Source organism: Bos grunniens, chromosome 1 (assembly GCF_055505025.1).
Source record: "Bos grunniens cultivar Pamir isolate PY7600 chromosome 1, Bosgru_T2T1.0, whole genome shotgun sequence".
Classification (NCBI taxonomy): domain Eukaryota; kingdom Metazoa; phylum Chordata; class Mammalia; order Artiodactyla; family Bovidae; genus Bos; species Bos grunniens.
This window is the reverse complement of record NC_141165.1, coordinates 62,239,510-62,266,618: the sequence shown is the minus strand read 5'-3', so window position 1 is coordinate 62,266,618 and position 27,109 is coordinate 62,239,510. Positions and strand designations below refer to the sequence as shown.

At 39.5% G+C, this 27,109-nt stretch overlaps 1 protein-coding gene across 40 annotated transcripts in view; it reads right to left on the bottom strand.

Moving 5' to 3' along the window:
- The window catches only part of FNDC3B (fibronectin type III domain containing 3B), a 361,710-nt gene that overhangs the window by 127,213 nt on the left and 207,388 nt on the right, over positions 1–27,109 (bottom strand). For 34 of the 40 annotated variants that reach the window (XM_086394520.1, XM_086394600.1, XM_086394566.1 and 31 more), the window contains 2 exons: positions 26,357–26,600; positions 22,254–22,544 (listed from right to left, as the gene is read on the bottom strand). In XM_086394520.1, the coding sequence (XP_086250646.1) occupies positions 22,254–22,544; positions 26,357–26,600 (535 nt within the window). The remainder of the gene's footprint in view (positions 1–22,253; positions 22,545–26,356; positions 26,601–27,109) is intronic. The other 6 variants (XM_086394606.1, XM_086394607.1, XM_086394608.1 and 3 more) reach the window with 1 other exon arrangement.

The following is a 27,109-nucleotide window of genomic DNA, read 5'->3' as shown; positions in this document are numbered from 1 at the left end:
TGAGGAAATCTGCAAGACATAAGTTTCATTATATGGGCAGTAATTATTAAAAAATATAGCAAGGTAGATAACAGGGTTTATCACTCATATGACATATTGGGGTCCATATAACTCTTCTTCAAAATTAAACTAAATATTAGACCCCACCTAGATAAAAAGAATCAAGGAAAGGACATAGTTAATCAATCTACAGTATTAGTCATCCAGTCAATATTGTAACAAGCATCAGCTTTTATGGCATTTTCTTGGGGGAGTTTTATAATGATTAATCATTAATCACTATAGAATCATTAGATTCATTAGAAGTAATTATTCTTACAGCCTTGTCAGTCTTATCTCACGCTAGGTGAAAACTACCTCAGGTTCTTTTTTGAAGAAAACATATGTTTCAAACTGGATAGGTTCCTTTCCCTTCTTTTTGGAAAATGCCATTAACTCTAAAAGAAATTATACAGATCCTGATATTTAACTATGGTTTTTCCAGTGGTCATGTATGGATGTGAGAGTTGGACTATGAAGAAGGCTGAGTGCCAAAGAATTGATGCTTTTGAACTGTGGTGTTGGAGAAGACTCTTGAGAGTCCCTTGGACTGCAAGGAGATCCAACCTGTCCATCCTAAAGGAGATCAGTCCTGGTGTTCATTGGAAGGACTAATGCTGAAGCTGAAACTCCAATACTTTGGCTACCTGATGCGAAGAGCTGACTCATTTGAAAAGACATTGATGCTGGGAAAGATTGAGGGCAGGAGGAGAAGGGGACGACAGAGGATGTCAGTGTGGCATCACTGACTCAATGGACATGAGTTTGAGTGAACTCCGGGAGTTGCTGATGGACAGAGAGGCCTGGCGTGCTGTGGTTCACGGGGTCGCAAAGAGTCAGACACGACTTAGCGACTGAACTGAACTGTAACTTTCATTAAATATGTTCTGAAAATACATATTCACCATTTACATACATATATACATACATATCCACATGACAACTCACTTCAATTTACAGAGTTCAAGTGAGCAGCTGTAGCATTCAGCTTTGTGACTTGCCCCAGCTAGCTTAATTACCTGTGCAGAGACTTCCTTGGTGCTGACCACTGCCATAACGAGAAGACACAGCTCTGCTAAGTGATTCCTGGTCTATGTTATCAGAGACAGATACTCAGAGCTGCTATTAGACATTTATACTAACTGTAACACACCAGAAAAGTCATGGTGGGCGCTGAGGAAGGTGAGCCAGTACTTCAATCAGACCTAAAAGTGTTTAGGTAATAAGCTGGTTCCATCTTAGTCACTGGAATGGGGACACTGGGAGTAGTTTGTGATAGGCAGAAAATGGCTCCCAAAGGATATCCATTCCCCACTGTCTGGAATCTGTGAATGTTATCTCTCCTAGCAAAGACTATGGAAATGTGATTAGGCTAAGGATTCTGAGATGGAAAGATCACCCTGAATTACCTGAGTGAGACCCACATGAAATCACATGTATTCTTACAAGAAGGAAGCAGAATAAGATGTGTCATGCACAGAGAACAGAACAATGTGAAGCTGGAGCAGAGACAGACTTGCAGACTGCACTTTAGACTGCACTTGAAGATCAGAGTGATGCAGCCACAAGCAAAGGAATACTGTCACCCACGGGCTGAAAGAGGTGAGAAACAGGTGCTTCTCTGGAGCCTCTGGAGGGAGCATCACCCTGCCAACTCCTTGAATTCAACCCAGTGACATTTGATTTCAGCTTCTTCAGCATTACTGGTCAGGGTACAGATTTGGATTACTGTGATATTGAATGGTTTGCCTTGCAAATGAACAGAGATAATTTTGTCATTTTTGAGATTGCATCCAAGTACTGCATTTTGGACTCTTTTGTTGACTATGATGGCTACTCCATTTCTTCTAAGGGATTCTTGCACACAGTAGTAGATATAATGGTCATCTGAGTTAAATTCACCCATTCCAGTCCATTTTAGTTTACTGATTTCTAAAATGTCAATGTTCAATGCCATCTCCTGTTTGACCACTTCCAATTTGCCTTGATTCACGGACCTAGCATTCTATGTTCCTATACAATATTGCTCTTTACAGCATTGGACTTTACTTCCATCACCAGTCACATCCACAACTGGGTGTTGTTTTTGCTTTGGCTCTGTCTCTTCATTCTTTCTGGAGTTCTTTCTCCGCTGATCTCCTGTAGCATACTGGGAACCTACCGACCTGGGGAGTTCATCTTTCAGTGTCCTATCTTTTTGCCTTTTCACACTGTTCATGGGATTCTCAAGGCAAGAATACTGAAGTGGTTTGCCATTCCCTTGAATGAAGCCATGAAATTAAAAGATGCTTGGTCCTTAGAAGAAAAATTATGACCACCCTAGAAGGCATATTAAAAAGCAGAGATATTACTTTGCCAACAAAGGTCCATCTAGTCAAAGCTATGGTTTTTCCAGTAGTCATGTTGTGAGAGTTGGACTATAAAGAAAGCTGAGTGCTGAAGAATTGATGCTTTTGAACTGTGGTGTTGGAGAAGACTCTTGAGAGTCCCTTGGACAGCAAGGAGATCTAACCAGTGCATCCTAAAGGAAATCAGTCCTGAATATTCATTGGAAGGACTGATGTTGAAGTGAAACTCCAATACTTTGGCCACCTGATGCAAAAAACTGACTCATTGGAAAAGACCCTGATGCTGGGAAAGACTGAAGTCAGGAGGAGAAGGGGGCGACAGAGGATGAGATGGTTGGATGGCATCACCAACTCAATGGACGTGAGTTTGAGTAGGCTCTGGGAGTTGATGATGAACAGGGAAGCCTGGCATGCTGCAGTCCATGGGGGTCGCAAAAAGTCAGACATGACTGAGCAACTGAACTGACACTTGATTTCAAACTTCTGACCTCTGAAATCGTATTCTTCAGATTCCCTCCAGAGTCATGAAAGAATAAAATTCTACTATTTTAAATCACTGAGTCTGTGGTAATTTGTTAGTTACAGTCCATCAGAGCTGTGCTTCACTGAGCTAACCTCTTCGTGGACAACAGTAACTTCAATACAAACAGAAAGAGCAACAAAAATAAAGTCAAATTAGATTAACTGAGTTCATACTACATGCCAGGACTGTGGCTAGAGTTTATCATAAACTTTTATTTTTAATCCATTCTCCTACTAACATAGAACTGAAATTTGCTGAATTTGGGGGATCTGACAACAACAGATGAGGTACTATCTGAAATTTAGCTTAGGGATAAAAAAGATTGAGCATATGGCATTTACCCCTGCTCAGATGCATTTTCGTTTTCCTTTTGATTTCCAGTTTTTCCCATTCTGTGCATTAAAATGATTTTAAAAACACAGAGGGAACATCTGCTCACAACAGTGGAGCAAAAAGATAGACAATATGCTTTCCAGTACGCCTGGTGGGAGAGTGTTTTTCTTGGTAGCAGATGCCATAAACAGTGTCCATAAATCTAGGCCTGAAAATATTCTTGGAGACTTATCAAATTGAATAAAAGTGAAAAACTACACTCAAGAGCTTCTACGGAACATCCAATTCTTAAATGCCTCAACTTTCTCTTAAACAAAAGCCATCTTTCAGGAAGAAAAACACCACCTAAATAAAGTATAATTAACATAATAGTCACCTATGATTACCACTTGTCTTGGGATGGTTTATTTTCCATTTTGGTGTCTCATTCACCAGCATTAATCAATAGGACTCTAGACACCATTTTGAGTAACATCTTGGACATTGCAACCTTATTCCAGTTTACTCCTTGGTATCTTTATAAAATCCAATATATCCCACCTTAAACAGTTAACTGATTCATTGCTCCCCCAAAATACTGCTTTTAATATGCTGCCTGCAAAAATAACCTATCAGTGAATAAATCATCTATACTCCTTGATGTTGACTGTTTTCTCTTCTTCTTTCTCAACAATGAGAAAGAGGAAAAATTAACTCTGGCATAGCAACAGGTGAAAATAGAATTATAAATATATAATATTGTCAGTTACCAGTAAATATTTAAATATATTTTATTATTAAACACTAAATATATTATCAGTTACCAGTCATATTAGGGGTCTGGACTATTAGACTAAATCATATAAAATTTCTACTAATCAACTGTTTTCAACCTTAAGAAAACAGCAATTTTCTATGGACCTACCCAACATGATGAATCAACCCTATAGGTAATTTCTGAGCATCATTTTAAATTTCAGGTTCTCCTCACACACCAAAGCTTTACCAGCTATTAACAGCAGTAATCTGGACACATTCTCCCTTATCCACTGATCTAGAACTTGTTACCACTAGTGAGGAGATCACTGAAGATAAACACATACAAGAGTGGTGAGCAGAAAGGAAATGGACAAAGAGAACCTACCAAGTAGATCATGCACCTTTAAAGAAGGGTCATAAACTTATCTCAAGTGCTATCTTTTCCTCCAATGTGCTCAGTTAGCTTTAACATAGCTTTTAAAATAAGAGCAAGTCTTGAACCTTCCTTCTTCAAAAAGCAAAACAAAAATATCCCAGTAGTAAATGAGTGAACAAATGAATGAATAAAGAAATAATTCTGAATAAAAGTCTATTCATAGTATTAGTGATGACATATATGACAGGTCATGGAAACCAGGTATTCAGAATGGGGAAGGCAAGGGAGAGAATTCATAGAATTTTAAAATTCAAGGAATAAAGAAAAGTATAAAACAGAAGAAAAGGAGAAGCAAAAATGGACGAGAACCTTAATTTCTGGGTACAAATATTCCACAAATTACCAAGTTCAAAAAACTGAAGTTCTGAAAGCTTAAGTAATAAAGGATAATGTATAAAAGATAACTAGTATATCCCATTACAACTAAAAGGTGCATGACCATAGAATGGTAACCAACTGGCCCTTAAATAATTTAAAAGAAATGGTGCAGAAAACAGGCATTTTTCAATTGTAGAATCAAGCAGATCAGTAGAAAATTTTAGTGATTTTACAATGCATGTGTCTTCACTACCAAAAGATAATCTTCCTTCTATAAAATACTAAATAATAGAGACTTATCAAACTTTAATAGAGACATCTTTGGCTTTATACATGATATTCTAGATGGTGTTGAGTCCACTAAATCCAGAGACTGAAATCTGTGGAGAATAATACTTCATGGATGGAAATCTTCAATGAAAAGGAAATACAGTTTCAAATTGAAAACTGTCTACAATCAAATCTGAGCCACCTTCTAATGCACAATAGTGTGAATAGTAAATATTAATGGTGTCAGTGTTTCAAAGTATAAAATAACTTGACAGCTCAAGCATTAAAGCACCAACAAGCATTTTAATTTTTAAGTAGCACATGATTTTTAACCAGAGTTTTCAAGAGATGCTGGTATCTTATGGAGCTTCTAGGAACAACATTCCACCAAGAAATAAATCTTCCTGAAAGACTAAATATTATTTTTTAATGAGCTTGGCAATATACTTAAATAGTTTTGAAGAACTCTGTGAACCTAAAATATAGCAGTTTCTCCATCCCTTTGGACTGTAAAGATCTTACTGTTCCATATAATATCTTGTGTCTTTTCAAATCATAGGAAAAAGGAGGTCAATCTAAGTTCACCATGTGAATAAGAACAGCAGTAACAAATGCACTTATGAAAATCTTTTAAAATTGTTTGTAGACTGAGTTTTTCCCTCTCACTTCCTCATGTTGCTCTCTTGGGGTAGATCTAATAAGTCTAGAAAGCAAGATCTGAGCATTTACCAGAAATGCCATCAATATTCTTTTTTACTGCATATAAATGTAAACTTAAGAATGAACTTCCTTTTTTTCACTCCAGAAAGTACTGATTACATTTTAAAGTAACCTGGGCTTGTTAGAGGACCTAAAAATAATGACATTTGATTAAAGGAGGCTGCTTTTAACAAAGGCACACTAACCCAAGGGTAGAGGTTCCTTTCTTGTCCTTAATTTCTGATTTAAAATTTAAAAAGGATATTTTTTTCCCAAAATTTCCCAAAGTTTTTAGGTATATCAAAATTCTGTCATGTTAACAACTACAGAGCACTATTCAAAAACCCAATATTCACCTCGTGTACTGCTAATGCCACTGAAGTTCTATATAAGGTTTCATTCTAATTTGCTTATCAAATCAATGTACACCAGCAGTGAATGCTGTAACCCACCACAGGAGGAAGACAGAAGCTTCAGGAAAGCCCAAAGAGGAAAGAGTAAGAGATTTACTAACATGGAGATATGTTCAAAGTGGAGCCGCCCAAAGTGGAGCTGCCAATAAAAGGGCTGTTAGACTACAACAGGGCAAACGGGCTGTGTCCTACTCCTCTGGAAAATGCTGGGAGGAATGGAAGCTATGAAAATGGAACCATGAAACCTCTCTTCTTTCTGCCTCTTGTTTTTCTCCAAATTATCTCTATTCCACTATCCAACTCATCTCCCGTCTGCCACATCCGCCCCTTTTACTGTACTTGTTTTCCTTTTGCCCTGTCCTCTTGTTTCAACGTGCCCTTCCTCTGAGGCCCTTCACCTTTCACTCCTGCCGCCATTTTCCAACTTTCCTGAATATCACAATTTCCTTTTGTGCCTGGAGCAAGTCACTCCACCTGCTCTTTCCTACCCTGTGAGCTCAGCACCTACATGGAAAGCATCATTCTTCTGATGCAGCTGGGGAAGTAGTAGCTATAGTTGGGTGGGGGTGGGTGAGCATGTATAAAAAGTATTTTTTTCACAATGCACATTCAGCACCAGAAAAAAAAAAAAAAAAAAAAGAGGAGATTTTTATAGTCAACTACAGGGACAATTTGCACTCTCTACCTTGCAAATCTTAAATCTCAAGCATTCAGCTAATGTCACTATTATTTCGCATGGACCTTTCCCAATTTACCTTTGTGTTCTCTATTTCATTCTTAATAGAATTTCAAGGTCTCATGATAGTTCCAAAAACTGGAACAGCATGATACAGTCTGCTACACTGTGGTGTGTGTGATTGGGCAAATGAAATTTAAAATAAAAGCCAAGGCTGGTCACAGCAGAGAGGACGACCTGTCATTAGCACATCTGCAATACTGACTGTAATTGTCATGTTACAAGAAACTGACCCTGTGAAACCAGACATTCATACCATGCCTCTCCAAACAGCAGTTACATACAGGAATCCCAGAGGACCATTCCACAGGAGACGCAGCGACAAAATCAATGCTGACATAACAGCTGGAAAGTTGCCAAAATTCTATCGCAAACACTAAGTCTATTTTAGATAGAGTATTTACAGGAATGGTTTCTGACTACACACACCATGTGGTGGCCAGCTTCTGTGAAGCTCCCTGCCCTGCAATCATCCTTTCCTGGTATTCACACCTTCCACACTACATCAACAGATACAATATGTGACAACATAATATGACCAACAGAAGGTACACATGGATGGCTTCTGAGGTATAAGGAAAAAGTGTGAAAGACTTTGAAATTTAATGGTGTTCCTAGCTAGCTTGGGATTCCTTGGTGGCTCAGATGGTAAAGAATCTGCCTGCAATGTGGGAGACTCAGGTTTGATCCCTGGGTCGGGAAGATCTCCTGGAGAAGGAAATGGCAACTCACCCCAATACTCTTATTTGGAGAATTCCATGGATGGAGGAGCCTGGCAGGGGTCCAGGGGGGTCGCAAAGAGTTGGACATGACTGAGCAACTTCACTAGTTAGCTTATCCACATGGGTTAACTAACGGTCTTACAGCAAGTAATATGAGTGACAGCAAAATAAATAGAGAAGCCCCTGCTTGCCCAAGTCATCTTCAGCCATCTTCCGCTTTTTTCAACACTTCTAATATCTAGCAAAGTAATTTGAAGTAGTGTGTTGAGGAGGTCCAGACACAGAATCAGGCTGGCCTACGCCTCAGCCTTACAGGAGAGTCCGGACCAGACAGGGGGCAGAGGAAAGACAGAGGCAGACTGTTATTCTTGCCCAGAATTCACCAGGCTGTCTGTGGGTAGCAACTGTCACAGTCTTTTCTGGGGACTGGATGCCCCCTGACTCCCCTCATATCTCAAGTCCTTGGCACTGAAAGTTACTCAGCGGTGACTCAGAACACAGGACTTGGTGACCTTCAGCTCTCCAAGGGGCATGTTCCCAGGCCTAGGGTTCTGTTAACATGATCCCCACAAGGCGGTCCTCTTAAGCAGAAAAATGCCATGGTCTGTCTTTATCCATGTTCTGAAACATTTACAAAGTACTGAGTGACTCTAAAATTGTATTAAGAACTCATGACAGCCCTCTGAAGTAGGTGCTATTAGTGCTCCCCAATTTATACAGACATGAAGAAACTGGAGTTTAGAGAGGGTAACTATCTTGCCCAAAGGCACAAGGTTCACGAGGGGCAGAAAGGGGGACTAAACCCAGATCTGCACGGACCCGACTAGTATGCCATTCTGCTTCTAAGTATGGCACATTTGTGATGATGCCCTCTGACCCAGTTAAATTCAGAATTCAACTCAGCTAAATGAGAGAATAACATGCAGAAGTTTCAATTCAATAAAATTGAAGGTTATATATGTACCAGAAGCAAACCATGTCATCACTTATACTTGCTATTTAAAGTGTTCTTTGGGATGACATGTATTTTACCAACGTGGGATGTCATCTAAATGCCTCCATGATCAGTTCCCAAGAAAGCAAAAAAGGCAGAGAAAATAATATGGGTTCACAGAGTTAAGTACTACATATGGTAGAAACTAATCAAAATTCTGCCCTCAATCTTCTGGTGAACATTCACTGCAAGAGAAAATTTTAAAAAAAATTTTTGCATATTATTTTGTCATTTTATATGTAAGTGAAAAATGGGAAGTTTCAAGTATGATTTAATGGGTTAAGACTTCTTAAACTGACATGACAAAAATATCTCATCCTGCCTGTTGAAAGAACCATGTAGTTAACATCTTTAAAACATTCCAGACTGCATCAAAAACATAAGGGGATTAAAAAAAAACACAGGGGGGAAAGGGCAAAAGACAAAAGGTAAGCGATGGAACTTGATAAAGACAACTACACACCCTATTCGTTAGCAAAAATGTGGGCCACCACAGTTTCCAGATTTTTTTCCTCAAAAATCTGAGCTGCAGATTTTGCCTCTGCCCCAGGAAAGTCAATGCCTCTAGAAGGGAAAAAAAAATAGATCAGCACACTGGGATCTTACCGAAAAAGTGACTCATGGCTGGATTTCTCTGGTCCCTAGAGGATAGTGCCCAGGTCAGAAAGCATACGTCAGTGAGCAGCACCCTCTTTCTGAAAACAGCCGTTTGTCCCCCAGACTGCCTGCCTTCCAGCCAACACGTAGGCAGTTGTTGCAAGGCCTGAAAACCTGCTCAGACCTCTCCCAGCATCACTCAGGGGCCTTTGAGACTAGGGGATAGATCTGGCAGCCTGTGTCTAAAATGGAAGTAAGGGTGTTAATTGCCCAGTTTCTTGCCAAAATTAGTGTATCTCACATTTTGATCCAAGGGTCCACATTGTCCCTTTAAAAAAAGAAAAGTTATTTGGGTTTCCTTGGACTATTTTCACTTTTCAGACTGTACTTGGCAGAAGAATGGATGAATTCCACTGACCTGAGCTCATTTAAAAATTTTTTTTTCATGTTTTCTTGATATATTTGCCATACACAGGATTCAAATGCAGCTGCAGACAGGTGAAAACACATGGGATTTATCATCACCAGAGACTTGAGAGATGAAGCAATCATGAAAAGCCAGCTAGAAACTGTACATTTTTAAATGCAGTGCAGAAAGTACCCACAATGGCAGAAAGGACCCCTGCTCCCTCTACGGGCAAACTCTCTTCCAATACACCCAGTCTGAGTATGCCTAAGAGGTATGTGCTCATGAGATAAAAAGGCTACAAGTGAAAGAAGAAATGAGCCACTCATGAAGTGCAGAAGCCCCACTAAACATCTCAAACAGAAAAGCACCAGTGCTATCTCTTAAGGGGAGCCAGGACCAAAAAAATTCCAAAAGAAAAATCTGCCTGGACTCCCCACATTCCAGACCTTATTAACATCAGGCTCCTCCTTCCAGACAAAGGGAACCACTGTCAGCCCTGCACAGGTGGATGCAGCCCCCTCCTCCCAGAGCGAAGCCACCCGGCAAGACAGAGCCTCCAAGAACCCAGAGATGCTCATCATCTCAGAGCTCCAGAGGGAAAGGCTGTCCACATCCTTACAACAGCAGTTCTTATCTGCAGAATGAATGAGCATTTGTGCTAATTATCAGTAAAGAGATATTGGGGTCAGATTCTGTTGTCTGAACAGTAATAGCCAAATGTAGGAAAAGAAGAAAATGTCAGGGAGGGCCATCTGAGAAGGGATCAGGATACAAAAACTTGGTATACTGCTCCTGGGGATGAGAAGACAGTTCATGACCTTGAAGGAGAAAAGCACAAGAATGATGCTTTTGTCACCAGCTTTCAATGTTATGATTAGAAATTATGATTCTATGTGATGGCATTTTATCAAATGTGTAGCTGAATCTCTGGATTATCAACAATTCCAAAGGTCAAATGCCAAAAGTACACTGTATCTTCATCTTCTTCTATATTAGACATTCTTACCATTTTGTTTCAGTTTCTCCCCATATGGCCCTGTAAGTTCTAGAGGTTTTGCCATAAGCTACTATTTACATGCTAGAGACAAAAAAGGAACGTCCCCTCACTACCCTCACATATATATATATACACAGGTACCACAAAAGGAATATGCTTCAGCTTAAGTTCAGTGTTTTAATGGAATGCCTCCCATACTGCTCATTTAAAATCTTCCTTAAACATTGTTTGGCATTCACAGGGTCAGTTGGTTTTCAAACATTACTGCACCCGATCACCATCTGGAGAGCCCAATGAAACACAGGTTGCTGGGCCTCATGTCCATCAACTGTAATCCCGTAGGCCTGGGGCTGGCCAGGGGGGCACAGGTCTTAGAAGTTCCAAGATGGTGAGAAAGCAGGAGCCTGGGACTGAATAGCCAGAGTTCAGGTGAGAATGAGAAAAGCCATGTGGATGACAAGTGCCTGTATCTCCCACCCCAAGCACAGCAGCACACTAATTCTACCTGCTCTCACGGTGCACACGCTCGTGTGTGTGTGCTTGTACGTAACAGAGAGAGACAGAGGGAGAGAGAGGGAGATGGTGGCAGGGGAGGAAGGTTACTGTATTTAACTGCGGATCCACAGAAGATATTTTGACAAACGAAGATATGCTCCTCGATAAGATTTTGAAAATCACTGACTTTAACTCACCCATTCATTTTACCGAAAGGGAAATTGAGTTCCAGCGAGATGACTTGTTATGCATCACACAGTCCAAAACACAACCAATTGCTATCTTACAATTCCATTAAGGTTTTAAAATGTTCAAGTAATGAGTGAGAAAGATAAGCCCAGGATGAGGTAAATGTCAGCAGTATCAACTGCACACATGAAATACTTTTATACACACACACACATACACACAAGTAGCGATTTTGACTTATAAACACTCTTGATGTTCTTTCTCTCTCTCCCTCCCCCTACCCAAACCATCCACCCATCCCATTATTAACGAGATTGCACAAATCTTTTCATATTATCAGACAGTGAATCCTCACCATAGTTTTTCTTTTTTCATTCTGGCTTCACATCAACACTTCTAAAACAATACCAACAGACAACCTTACTTTCCTACTCAGAATATATGATGAAGAGGCTACAATACTGGTTAAAAACAAGGGGATTTCAGTTACAAAATTATATCCCTCTGAGTAACTTCCTTTATAACATGCACTTTGGTTTTTACCAAGGATAAAATGAATGGATGAAACTTACCTCTCACTCAATGAAGAGCAACAGAAACTTTAGTTTCTGTGATAAAAGGAACATGACAATTTTAACTGGGTTTGGACCACAGAAGAGGCTGAGCTCTTCTTGTACAACTCTCTGCACACAAAGACAGCTTGTTTCATTCCTGTTCTGGACCAACTATGCACATGGAACCCAAGCACTTATCTAAAATCAAATGTTAGTTAAGGAAAAGAAAAAGGAGGGGGAAATTCTTGAAATATTTTCTCCTAGTCAATTTGCCCTTGCTATGCCTTGGGAGACAGGCAGGCTTAACAGAAGAGGTGATATTTGACCTAGCTCTTGAAGATCTGAGTTGGAGTGCGCTAGGCAGAAGGACTGGAAGAAAAAGAAGAGAGAATGAGGCATATTCCTGAAATAGGGCAAAAACCTGGACATCTGGTGAGGAAATCTAAAGTACTTGAGAAGGCGAGCATCAAGCAGCTTAGATAATGGGGATCATCACAGAGGTTCCATAAGGAGGGGGGCAGGGCATGTTCAAATCTGACGGACCTGCAGCCATAATCAGAGGATGGGATGGAGATGAAGCTGGATAAGGACATATCTTAAAATATAAAGTGGTCCTTCTCAGGCTGAGCACAGGGACTCCTAACTCAGGTTTCTAAAAAATGTATGAGGAGATGCCAAAGACAGGGTCCATTAGAAAGGATTCCCCAGGAGGGTGCTGAGAGTTCTCACTCACTTGGAACTTTAGGTGTTCCTAATGGGGCAAAGCCTTTGACTGAGTGGATCCCAATAAACTATGGAAAATTCTGAAAGAGATGGGAATACCACACCACCTGACTTGCCTCTTGAGAAACCTATATGTAGGTCAGGAAGCAACAGTTAGAACTGGACATGGAACAACAGACTGGTTCCAAATAGGAAAAGGGGTAGGTCAAGGCTGTATATTGTCACTCTGCTTATTTAACTTCTATGCAGAGTACAGTATGAGAAATGCTGGGCTGGAAGAAGCACAAGCTGGAATCAAGATTGCCAGGAGAAATATCAATAACCTCAGATATGCAGATGACACCACCCTTATGGCAGAAAGTGAAGAGGAACTAAAAAGCCTCTTGATGAAAGCTCAACATTCAGAAAACTAAGATCATGGCATCCAGTCCCATCACTTCATGGCAAATAGATGGGGAAACAGTGGAAACAGTGTCAGACTTTATTTTTGGGGGCTCCAAAATCACTGCAGATGGTGACTGCAGCCATGAAATTAAAAGACGCTTACTCCACGGAAGGAAAGTTATGACCAACCCAGACAGCATATTCAAAAGCAGAGACATTACTTTGCCAACAAAGGTCCGTCTAGTCAAGGCTATGGTTTTTCCAGTAGTCATGTATGGATGTGAGAGTTGGACTGTGAAGAAACCTGAGCGCCAAAGAATTGATGCTTTAGAACTGTGGTGTTGGAGAAGACTCTTGAGAGTCCCATGGACTGCAAGGAGATCCAACCAGTCCATTCTAAAGGAGATCAGTCCTGGGTGTTCTTTGGAAGGACTGATGCTAAAGCTGAAACCCCAGTACTTTGGCCACCTCATACAAGGAGTTGACTCATTGGAAAAGACTCTGATGCTGGGAGGGATTGGGGGCAGGAGGAGAAGGGGATGACAGAGGATGAGATGGCTGGATGGCATCACCAACTGGATGGACGTGAGTCTGAGTGAACTCCGGGAGTTGGTGATGGACAGGGAGGCCTGGCGTGCTGCAATTCATGGAGTCGCAAAGAGTCGGACACAACTGAGCGACTGAACTGAACTGAATGGGGCAATGAGAAGCTATGTGAAATCTGGCACCTCTGGGCAGGAGGCACATTTCTGCCCCTGCAGAGATTCAGTAGCAACCTCTCAAGAGAGCCTGGATGGGACTTCCAGAGGTAGAGGTCCAGGAGTACCAGGTTTAGCTTTCAAAATGAAGATAGCATAAGCAGAAAGAAGCCACTTCTGGCTTCCAGCGGAAGAACCTGCAGGGAAAGGGCATGATTGCAAGAGAGAGGGCATCATATGGGGGTGCAGGGGCATACGGAGGTACTTGTTTTGAGAAGACATAACTTGATGAGAGTTGACCCTAAGATTACAGGAGGGAGATGATAAGAACAGTCAAGTAAAAAAGATGACCATTATACAGAGGTGTTAAGAATAGAGCTAGACTACTTTTAATATTTCACACTGGGGAATTAAGATACCCATTTTATAGATCAGTATACAGAGATTCAGGGAATATGAAAAGCAAATAGTCAACAAGTGACAAAACCCAATTCTAAGCCAAGTATGTCTGATACCAAAGCCCCAACTTTTCTCTGCCCAGACCAAGATGTGCAAAAAAACAGGAATCCTACATTTCCCTGATGATACTGTGCTACTTTGTCCTAAGCTGTTTTCCCAAAAGTACCAGTAAATGAACAGAGGGGTTGGCTGCAGAGTAGAAGCCAACAGAGCAGTTAAGTACACAGGACTCTTTCCACAAATATTTACTAAGTAAGTACTATGTGCCATACATACTTTCAGTGGGTGGTACAAGCATGCTGAATTAAAGTTGCTACTTCATATCATGTACAACATAGCAAACCACACTTTCTATAACCATCCTTGATATCAGAACAGTAGTTCTCTATCTTGCTGGTCACCATTCTCAGTGGAGGTTTGATCAAAACCATCAAGCCAGATCAAGTGAAGAAATTCTGGCTGAGCAAGTCTGAAATGAGGTTGAGGGGTCTGCATTTTTTCAAAGTTCCATTGGTGTTTCTGAAGTACAGTCAACCAAGAGAACCAGGACTCAAGAGAGTAATTACTGTACCTCTGTCTTTTTAATGTGTTGATTTCTTTAGGTTAATAAAATTTGTTGGCTTCTGTATCACAGGACCAAGTACAAATTTGAAGTTTGCCCTTTTCCTTTCACATCTGTTATTTCCTAAGTGGTAGAAAGCTGCAAACTAACTTTAGCAGATTCCCTCAAAAGCTAGGGAATTCTGTGGAAAAAAGCTTGGCCTTCTCTGGCAATGTGGGCATCTTAAGTAGAATGTAGAAAAAATACTACCACAAGCCGTGCTTCAAGCCTAAGCATAAAACCTAATCATGTGCAAATGACATATGAATGAAAACAGGTCAATGTACCAGAATTAACATATAATTTAATATTACTAAATTTCAGTCTGAATTTGGCAATAAGTAGTTCATGATCTAAGCCACAGTCAGCTCCTGGTCTTGCTTTGCTGACTGTATAGAGCTTCTCCATCTTTGGCTGCAAAGAATATAATCAATCAGATTTCAGGGTCAACCATCTGGTGATGTCTACATGTTGAGTCTTCTCTTGTGTTTTGGGAAGAGGGTGTTTGCTATGACCAGTGTGTTCTCTTGGCAGAACTCTATTAGCCTTTGTCCTGGTTCATTCTGTACTCCAAGGCCAAATATGCCTGTTATTCCAGGTGTTTCTTGACTTCCTACTTTTGCATTCCAGTCCCCTAAAATGAAAAGGACATCTTTTTTGGGTGTTAGTTCTAGAAGTTCTTGTAGGTCTTCATAGAACTGTTCAATTTCAGCTTCTTCAGCATTACTGGTCAGGGCATAGACTAGGATTAATGTGATATTGAATGGTTTGCATTGGAAATGAACAGAGATCATTAAGTCATTTTTGAGATTGCATCCAAGTACTGCATTTCGGACTCTTTTGTTGACTGTGATGGCTACTCCATTTCTTCTAAGGGATTCCTGCCCACAGTAGTAGATACAATGGTCATCTGAATTTAATTCACCCATTCCAGTCCATCTGAGTTCGCTGATTCCTAGAATGTTGATGTTCACTCTTGTCATTTCCTGTTTGACCACTTCCAATTTGCCTTGATTCATGGACCTAACATTCCAGGTTCCTATGCAATATTGCTCTTTACAGCATCGGACCTTGCTTCTATCACCAGACCCATCAACAACTGGGTGTTATTTTTGCTTTGGCTCCATCGCTTCATTCTTTCTGGAGTTCTTTCTCCACTGATCTCCAGTAGCATATTGGGCACCTACTGGCCTGGTGTTCATCTTTCAGTGTCCTATTTTTTTGCCTTTTCATACTGTTCATGGGGTTCTCAAGGCAAGAATACTGAAGTGGTTTGCCATCCCTTCTCCAGTGCACCACATTCTGTCAGACCTCTCTGTCTTGGGTGGCCCCACACGGCATGGCTTAGTTTCATTGAGTGAGACAAGGCTGTTGTCCATGTGATCAGATTGGCTAGCTATCTGTCATTGTGGTTTCAGTCTGTCTGCCCTCTGATGCCCTCTCTCAGTGCCTACCATCTTACTTGGGTTTCCCTTACCTTGGACTTGGGGTATCTCTTCACGGCTGCTCCAGAAAAGCACAGCCGCTGCTCCTTACCTGGGACATGGGGTAGCGCCTTCCTAAGAAAGCCTTCCTCAGTAATCAGTGCAAAGAAATAGAGGAAAACAACAGAATGGGAAAGACTAGAGATGTCTTCAAGAAAATTAGAGATACCAAGGGAACATTTCATGCAAAGATGGGCTCAATAAAGGACAGAAATGTTAGGGACCTAACAGAAGCGGAAAACATTAAGAAGAGGTGGCAAGAATACACAGAAGAACTGTACAAAAAAGAGCTTCATGACCCAGATAATCACAATGGTGTGATCACTCACCTAGAGCCAGACATCCTGGAATGTAAAGTCAAGTGGGCCTTAGGAAGCATCACTATGAACAAAGCTAGTGGAGGTGATGGAATTCCAGTGGAGCTATTTCAAATCCTGAAAGATGATGCTGTGAAAGTGCTGCACTCAATATGCCAGCAAATTTGGAAAACTCAGCAGTGGCCACAGGACTGGAAAAGGTCAGTTTTCATTCCAATCCCAAGGAAAGGCAATGCCAAAGAATGCTCAAACTACTGCACAATTGCACTCATCTCACACACTAGTAAAGTGATGCTTAAATTTCTCCAAGCCAGGTTTCACCAATATGTGAACCGTGAACTTCCAGATGTTCAAGCTGCTTTTAGAAAAGGCAGAGGAACCAGAGATCAAATTGCCAACATCCGATGGGTCATCGAAAAAGCAAGAGAGTTCCAGAAAAACATCTATTTCTGCTTTATTGACTATGCCAAAGCCTTTGACTATGTGGATCACAATAAACTGTGGAAAATTCTGAAAGACATAGGAATACCAGACCACCTGACCTGCCTCTTGAGAAATCTGTATGCAGTTCAGGAAGCAACAGTTAGAACTGGACATGGAACAACAGACTGGTTCCAAATAGGAAAAGGAGTATGTCAAGGCTGTTTACTGTCACCCTGCTTATTTAACGTCTATGCAGAGTACATCATGAGAAACGCTGGGCTGGAGGAAGCACAAGCTGGAATCAAGATTGCCAGGAGAAATATCAATAACCTCAGATATGCAGATGACACCACCCTTATGGCAGAAAGTGAAGAAGAACTAAACAGCCTCTTGATGAAAGTGAAAGACGAGAGTGGAAAAGTTGGCTTAAAGCTCGACATTCAGAAAACGAAGATCATGGCATCTGGTCCCACCACTTCATGGCAAATAGATGGGGAAACAGTGTCAGACTTTATTTTTCTTGGCTCCAAAATCACTGCAGATGGTGACTGCAGCCATGAAATTAAAAGAGGCTTACTCCATGGAAGGAAAGTTATGACCTACCTAGATAGCATATTCAAAAGCAGAGACATTACTTTGCCAACAAAGGTCCATCTATTCAAGGCTATGGTTTTTCCAGTGGTCATGTATGGATGTGAGAGTTGGACTATAAAGAAAGCTGAGTGCCAAAGAATTGATGCTTTTGAACTGTGGTGTTGGAGAAGACTCTTGAGAGTCCCTTGGACTGCAAGGAGATCCAACCAGTCCATCCTAAAGGAGATCAGTCCTGGGTGTTCATTGGAAGAACTGATGTTGAAGCTGAAACTCCAGTACTTTGGCCACCTGATGCGAAGAGCTGACTCATTGGAAAAGACCCTGATGCTGGGAAAGATTGAGGGCAGGAGGAGAAGGGGACGACAGAGGATGAGATGGCTGGATGGCATCACTGACTCAATGGATGTGAGTCTGAGTGAACTCCGGGAGTTGGTGATGGACAGGGAGGCCTGGCGTGCTGTGGGTCACAAAGAGTCGGACATGACTGAGTGACTGAACTGAAGTAATATTAATCAGATGGTATTGTAAACTTATGAATTATCTGAAAGATGTATTTCCCAGGTACAGAAGTCAATTGCTGTATATTCAAGGAAAAAGATGCTCTGGGAGAATGTTCTCACTTAAAAGAAGGCAGAAGAAGAATTGTGTGATCCGTTTAGCCAACAACCCACATTTTGAGGCCCACAGGGCTGAACCATTATAATCAACATAATGGACTCCACAAACAAGAGGAGCTTTTGTTCACTCCCTCCACCTGATTCATGATTCCCTCTCTGCTTGGACAACCTGGAGGCTCAAAGCCAAAGAGATGACATATAAAATCGTTCAAGCTAGTGTTCGACAGTATGTGAACTGAGAACTTCCAGATATACAAGCTGGATTTAGAAAAGGCAGAGGAATCAGAGATCAAATTGCCAACATCTGCTAGATCATAGAAAAAGCAAGAGAATTCCAGAAAAATATCTACTTCTGCTTCATTGACTACTCTAGAGCCTAACTGGTTTTTCCAGTAGTCATGTTCGGATGTAAGAGCTGGACCATAAAGAAGGCTGAGCGCTGAAGAATTGATGCTTTTGAACTGTGGTGTTGGAAAAGACTCTTGAGAGTCCCTTGGACTGCAAGGAGATCGAACCAGTTAATCCTGAAAGAAATCAACCCTTAATATTCACTGGAAGGACAGATGCTGAAGCTCCAATACTTTGGCCACCTGATGGGAAGAGATGACTCACTGGAAAAGACCCTGATGCTGGGAAAGATTGAAAGCAGGAGGAAAAGGGGACAACAGAGGACGATATGGATGGATGGCATCACTGACTCAGTGGACATGAGTTTGAACAAATTCTGGGGATAGTGATGAACAGGGAAGCCTGGTGTGCTGCAGTCCATAGAGTCACAAAGAGTCAACGGGACTAAGCGACTAAACAACAGCATCAGGCAACTCTGCGGGATTCTTTTATACACAACATTACTCATGTCTTCCTTTTATTTGTCCTCAGTTTCCTTAGATTTTTTTTTATACACTACTTTTTACAGAAGACTTAGTTGCAGAGCAAAACTGAGCAGTTAGAAAGAACACCCAGATACACCCCATCCCCACATACATGTATTCTCTCCCACCTATCAAAATCCACACCAGAGCAGTACACTTGTTACAAGTGATGTATACTGACACACCACCAGGTCCACAGTTTACATTCGCCTACATGTAGCTCTTAGTGTTGCACACTGTATGGGTTTTGACAAACGTGTATGATATAAGCCTACCATTACAGTACCAGACAGAGTCGTTTCACTGCCCTCAAATCCTCTGTGCTTGGCTTATTCATCCCTCCCTCCCCCAATCTCTGACAACTGTAGGTCTTTTTGCCATTTCCGTAATTTTGTCTTTTCCTATTAGGTAGTTGGAATCACACATTATGTAGCCCCTTCAGACTGACTTGTTTTACTTAATAATGCATATTTAAGGTGGCTCCATGTCATTCATAGCTAGACAGCACATTCCTTTTTGGTGCAGAGTAATATTTCTTATATGGATATACCAGTTTATTTATCCATTTACTTACTGAAGGACATTCTGGTTGCTTTCAAGTTTTTGCACTTATGAGTAAAGCTGCTCTAAACATACATGTGCATTTTTGGGGATCAGGGTATAAATTTTCAATTCATTTGGGTAAATACATATTTTTTATCCAACATGTAAACTCCTGCAGATCGTTACTGGAATGAGCAAGAGTATAAGATAATACTCCATCTGATTTTATGTTTCATGGCTAAACCCCCTGGAGAGTAGCACTTGGAGTGATTCTGAGGAGGCAAATAGTATGATGAGAACAGGAGTAACATACTGAGCTTGAACTGAAGGTGAGAGAAAAATATTTTCTATTTTCATTGTGAAACACACACTTCTAAAAGGCCATAGCAAAAGTAATCTCATTGTTACCAACACAGTAACATGTTTTCTACACAAAAGCAAAGAGTTTGAGGTGCTCAGAATAATTATATTCTCTGTCATAAGGTAAAATGACAGAATGCCTGTAAACACATGTACATTAACAAGCATTTCAGTGTTGATTTCAATGCAAATCCATTTCCTCTCTGATAGCTATGACAGGATATTAAAATATAGGGTAGCTTACATATTTAAATATATACAAAAAGAAATAATTGCATTTTTAAGGAAGGTACTTAGTTTTGCAGAAGCTAATTCATAATACATTAATTTTGTATGCTAACTTCAACCCTGCTTCATCTTATTTACCTTCTCTTATAATCTCTCAGCCTCTTAGATCCTCCTAAATTTATTTTATTTGCCTGTATTATATTTATCTATGTTCTGTCTTAAATCTTTTCTGATACAAGGCAGGGCAAAAATTATTAAAGAATCAATCAAGTAGTCAAGGTATTCAGACTTGGTAAGCTCTCTGAAGACAGCTAATACATTCTTTTTCTCTTTTCTATAGATGAAAATTCTCCCAGGGAAACCTATTTCTAATCTTGTGTGTTTGTGTGTATGTGTATAAATTATTTTATATACCATGATTTAAATTTACAACATTGTTAATACCTTAATTTCAAACTTTGAAATTGTAGTATCATTTAACTAAAATTTATTCTATATAACAGACATAGTACTTTCCTCTAGGAGCTATTTAAAAGCCTCTTAAATCTTGGGTTTCTCATATATACTTATTTATGCTTTAATAACTGTAATAATAGTACATGATAATTAAATATAACTTGGAAAATACAGAAAAGAATAAAGAACAAAATGAAACGCATCTATAGTTCATTTCACTTAGAGAAATTACTGTTCATTTTTCACTATATCTTATTATTACTCTTTTTCATGCCACAGTTCACTCATGTAAATAACATGGGGCAAAATGCTGATACTGAAGTCTGGTTTTACCTAATTTTCCTCAGCCTTGACAGAAGCCATTCTTCCCTACACAATCAACCACACACTAAATAGTTTTCATTCACAAACATATTCTCACATACACAGTGACTTTTTCTACCTGGTTGAAGTCCAAAAAGGAAGGAATATATTTAACCATATTATAATCAGTTCTGACCTTGTCTCTTACATGTCTTTGTTTTATCTACATCTGTAAGAATTGATGCTTTTGAACTGTGGTGTTGGAGAAGACTCTTGAGAGTCCCTTGGACTGCAAGGAGATCCAACCAGTCCATTCTAAAGATCAGCCCTGGGATTTCTTTGGAAGGAATGATGCAAACGCTGAAACTCCAGTACTTTGGCCACCTCGTGTGAAGAGTTGACTCATTGGAAAAGACTCTGATGCTGGGAGAGATTGGGGTCAGGAGGAGAAGGGGACGACAGAGGATGAGATGGCTGGATGGCATCACTGACTCGATGGATGTGAGTCTGAGTGAACTCCAGGAGTTGTTGATGGACAGGGAGGCCTGGCATGCTGCGATTCATGGGGTCACAAAGAGTCGGACACGACTGAGCGACTGAACTGAACTGAACTGAACTGAATCTCACCTAACTTATCAAAATGTTCTTCTTTGGCTTCCCTTAAGTCAATCTTCTACATATACTCATATAAAAAGCTTGTTTTTAACTCCTGTGGTGTAAGAACAGATTGTGTCTAAATCTCATCTAAAAACTTCATTTATAACATACATACCTTCTTCCCCAAATTAACTGATCTTATAGTCACAAAATTAATCTACCAAAAAAAAAAAAAAACCCCAACATGCCCTTTGAGCTGATATCTCTCTATCTGGATGTGGTGACACTATTTCTTCCTTCTCATTCTTGGTCTATGAATACTTCATTCAAGATGCCAAAGGTGGCATTAAACAATGACTGATGAGGGAGCCAGAAATATACTGCCTTACAAGATGATAAATTTTACTACAGTATAGAATTAATTACATCTGGTTTTATGAGGTATAGTTATGTTGAGATTTAAACTACCCCTACACTTGGTTTTACTTAGACTCCCTCCTACATCTGTCTAGTTAATGAAACAACAGAAGTAAGCCAATGTGAAAACATTTTCAGATAGTTGTTACTGATATCAAGTAGACTGTTACACAGCCCAAGTGACCAAAGAAATAATATTTCTGCCATGAAGGAGTAATTAAAAAGAGAGATACAATATCCTGTTCTTGCTAAGCAAAGATAAGAGAAGGTCTACCCTATCATTCTGAGCAAGACCAACTGCCATGATATAAACTTCTTCTGTAAAACTCGTAATTCACTCTTCGTGGCAAACTTCTTTGAACATTACCTTGCAAGTCTGCATCATTTGACTTTGGACTGCTTCTTGCTCGCCGCTCTGTTTTCTTAATGCCCGGCCCACCGCCGCTGCCACCTCCCCCGCCTCCACCACCGCCACCGCTGTGGCCCTTGCCATAGCCATTGTACACGGTGGTGCAGTTACTCTTGTAGATTGAAGAAGGAGGGCTGTTGAGGCGATTCTGGCGGTCAATCTGGCGGTCTTTCAGCTTTTTGTGCGGAGGTTTGCTATACTGGTCTTCTCGGGTGATGTAACTCGACATTCCATAGAGTGGTATAATTTCTAAAAGAACGGTTAGGAGAAATGCAAACTCAGTCTACATCTTCAATAATAAAGTCTTAGATGGTCAAATGATCTGTCTCCTGAAGGAAGAAGTTAACATTTTACAGTAAATACAGTATAAAATATTTTTAAGAGAGTGGTATGCATGTTATACATGTTTAAAATACTCCCATTCATTTCTAACCAATAAAGGAATAATTAATAATTAAAAAAATTATACTGTGTGTTCACAAATGTTCAAGAGATTGTGGAAAATATTAAAGAGTCTTTTCTATCAAGAGTTCATATTCTAGTTGAATATATAATTAAGCTTGAATTTGCCTGTCAATTGTTCTTAGTAGTTGCAATCTAGAAAAAAAGAATTAACAAATACCTCCTTAAGTAATAAGCCCTCAGAATCAAAACATTTAAATGTATGCTTATCCTTATAGACAGAATATTTCTACTGGAAAATATACAGCAACAAGAATATAAGAGGTTATTTGTGCCATCTAGAAGAGCCAACAACATTTGAACAAAATCTATTAAAATGAAGAGATGAAAAATTTCCATTAAAAATAATCAAAGCTCACAGAATTAAGGGAAATGTTCAAGAGATTACAGTATTACATATAAGCCACCTTTGCAACCTGGTGCCAGACATAACCATCTATTGTCTAAACTTGTATTCTGGGGTAATCAGAAAACACGCTGACTGACTAGTAGAATGTCACCTGGCTTCACCATCCATATTTTTACATGGCTCAAAAGAAAACGGAAGCCTGTGAAATAATCTTATGATCTGAGGTGAAAACACATATTTTAAATTGAACTTTTTTAAGCAATTAAAAATTATATTTAAATACTAATAAAAATGATAATATAGAACACAGACATTGGGTCCTTATATGTTTATAACAAAATAAAAAAGGTCTCACATGCACAGAGTGATCCAAATCCGGGTACTTCTGAGGGTAACTAGGGAACACTTCTAATTATTTATCTGGACACAAGACCTAAACCAGCACTGTTCTAGGCACATCAGCAATGTAAAGTCACCCTACATAACTGAACAACCATGTTTCAACTGTTGAATGGTAAAGCTCCACTTTTCATTTTCTTTCTGTTCACATAGCTTGAGGAAGATCTTTAAAAAGCAAATCTTCCCTTGGACGACAAGGAGATCCAACCAGTCCATCCTAAAGGAAATCAGTCCTGGGTGTTCATTGGAAGGACTGATGTTAAAGCTGAAACTCCAATACTTTGGCCACCTGATGTGAAGAGCTGACTCATTGGAAAAGACCCTGATGCTGGGAAAGATTGAGGGCAGGAGGAGAAGGGGACGACAGAGGATGAGATGGTTGGATGGCATCACCGACTCGATGGACATTGGTTTGGGTGGACTCCAGGAGTTGGTGATGGACAGGGAGGCATGGTGTGCTGTGGTTCATGGAGTCACAAAGAGTCAGACATGACTGAGCAACTGAACTGAACTTACAAGATAACCAGTTTTCACTAGAGAAACACAATTCTATTCACAGAGTGCATGCCCAGGTAAATCATGTCTAAACACAGAAAAAGAATGGTAAAGATTTTAAATATCACAAGATATTACACGTGAGACTTAAAAATTCACCATGGGTACTGATAGAGTAATATTTAAAACCATCAATAACGTTTAAAATGCATACAGTTTGGGAAACTAAATGTCTGAATTACTTTTAGGTGCATATACATTGAGAACTAAGGTACAAGAATATATAAAAGGCTTTTTATTTATAAAGCGAAAGATTTTTGTTTTCTGTTTAATTAGGAATCAATGAAGACAGCACTTTCATTTATTTTACATTATTGTTCTGTGTTAATGAAAACAGATCAAAACACCCTAATTCAATGAAGACAAGTGTTTTTTTTTTTTTGCTTAATTCTAATAACTTAAATCATACTATTGTGTAAATTATAAAAGACACCATTCACAAAACAGTAATTGTATGGTATCCTACTGCTGCTGCTGCTGCTGCTAAGTCGCTTCAGTCGTGTCCGACTCTGTGCGACCCCATAGACGGCAGCCCACCAGGCTCCCCCGTCCCTGGGATTCTCCAGGCAAGAACACTGGAGTGGGTTGCCATTTTTTTCTCCAATGCATGAAAGTGAAAAGTGAAAGTGAAATTGCTCAGTCGTGTCAGACTCATAGGGACCTACTAAAGACTGCTAAAATAAGGCAGGTCATACACTCTTCATCGAGTAATGAGTCAACAGCCAAGGCTTTTCACACTGTCATTAAGCTCAGACCCAACTAGAAAACTGAAAAGTACTCAAATATTTAATGTGTCTTGTATGAGTACTGAATATGTTTTTAAAAACTATTCTCAACTAACTGAAATTGTTCAGTTTTTATCAAAATATTTTCATGGAATATGCCCAGTGTCTGATGTTCTGGAGTGTTATGTTACTAGGCAAGAAGACTACAGCAATAAGAAGTTATTGATGCCTCTATGCATTTAAAGTATGAATTTCGTCTTTTGCTGTCACCTCTCTATACCCTATTATAATAGTGTTTAAGCTTTTTGAATTATATTAAATTTCTTTCTAAATGCTACTATAAAAAAAAATTAAATTCTATCCCTAAGTTAAAATAGGATACTGATGATTTCACTTAAAATAGCTATATATATATATATATGTTTATTTTATATAAATATATATACTTATTTTATATACACATTTATATATATATTTATATTTATTTATATAAATATATATAAATATAAACATGGCTATTATTTATATTATATTGTATATAATATATAATTATAATATATTATATTGTATATAATATATAATATTATATTGTATAATATATTATAATATATAAAATTACATAATATATAAATATATAATTATATTTTATATAATTATATATAATATATATTATATATATTTATATATATAGCCATATATATATATAAAATCAATGAATAACATAATAACAGCCTCTAAAACAAGAAGACGTTTCTCATGTACTTTATCTGTAAACCAACATAATAAATGTTTGAAGCAATTCATAGTCAGACACAGAAGAAAGTTACTTTGCAAAGTTCTGGTGTTTAAAGTCTAATTTTACCCTTACTTATCTGGTTTCTTAGTATCCATTTTGACAGAGAAGGGCTTCAGACTAAACCAATACCAAGGCCAAAACTAACAAGACATAATGCCAGTATCTCTGAGGCCCTTTTCATTTCAAGGTAAGTATCTGCCTAACAAACAGTGAAACTGTGGCTGCACTCATAGCTATTCTCAAACTAAAAACAGCATTCAGGAAGACCATGTCAACAGTGAGAGGATTTTGAGTTCTGCCAAGATTGCAAAAGAGCATCCAAGAAACTCAAAGGTTACTGAGACCTCACAGTCTTCTATCATTGGAAATGCGGCACAAAATCCTTAGTAAGTTCCCTTCCACTGCTCGACCATATGGATGCCTAAGAACTAATGTGCTCCAGCTCTGTCTCAGGCCACTCTCATATAAAAGTATGTTAATAGGACATGGAAACATATGATAGATTACTGCCTCTTTTCTGAAATGAGAAGTGGCTTGCCCACGACCTGCACTCTGAGGGATGGGATGGGGACAGAATTTGAAAACAATACAAAGAAAGAGTCTCAAGATACAACCGAGGACAAAGAAAGCTAGGAATTTCCGATGAGCTTTACACAGCAGATAGAGCCTTCTCTACCATGCTTATTACAGAAGAAGCAAAGGCTCTCTGGCTCTCTAAAGCTACTTTAGTTTTGTAACCAGTTCCAACAGCTCAAGATGCCAGCAATCTACTCACCTTGCTCACTGTATATTGTGGGAGGAAGATGATGCTGAGGGAAGAACTGAGGTGGCATATCTCCAGGTCCAGTAACAGGTGGGTAGTATGCTGTGTGTGAGTTATGGATGAAATGCGGGTGGTGAGTCAGGTAGGGGGGTAGATGATGGGTTGGAGACATGGCCGAGGGGTAGCTTGGAGGGTAACACTCAGGAGATTGGGGTGTGACCACCACCCGGCGGACTCCAGTATTGTCTTCAATCACCTAGGGAAAACAACAAAAAGAATATTGTATGTATTATTAGCAAATATTCTGTGAGTACAGAGTACTTCCCTCCTTAACTTTAATCTTCTCTTCTCCATAGTGGGGAAAAAGAGTGCATGTTGAATTCCGGTTCTCTAATTCAACTAGTTGGGCTTCCCTGGTGGCTCAGTGGTAAAGAATCCACCTGCAAGGCAGGAGACCCAGGTTCAATTCCTGGGTCAGGAAGATCCCTGGAGAAGGAAACAGCAACCTACTCCACTATTCTCACCTGGAAAATTCCATAGACAGAGGAGTTTGGTGGGCTATAGTTAATGGAGTCATGAAGAGTCGGATAAGATTTAGTGACTAAACAACAACAAAAAAACTCAACTAGTAAAATAAATTTTAGAAATAACATTATTCAGCTGGCAGTTTTCCTGAAAGAAGAGACATTCTGGGTCACATAAATATGCTTTAGAGGTCTGAGCTTTCATTATCTGCCCAACAACACCCAACCCCACACCTGCTTT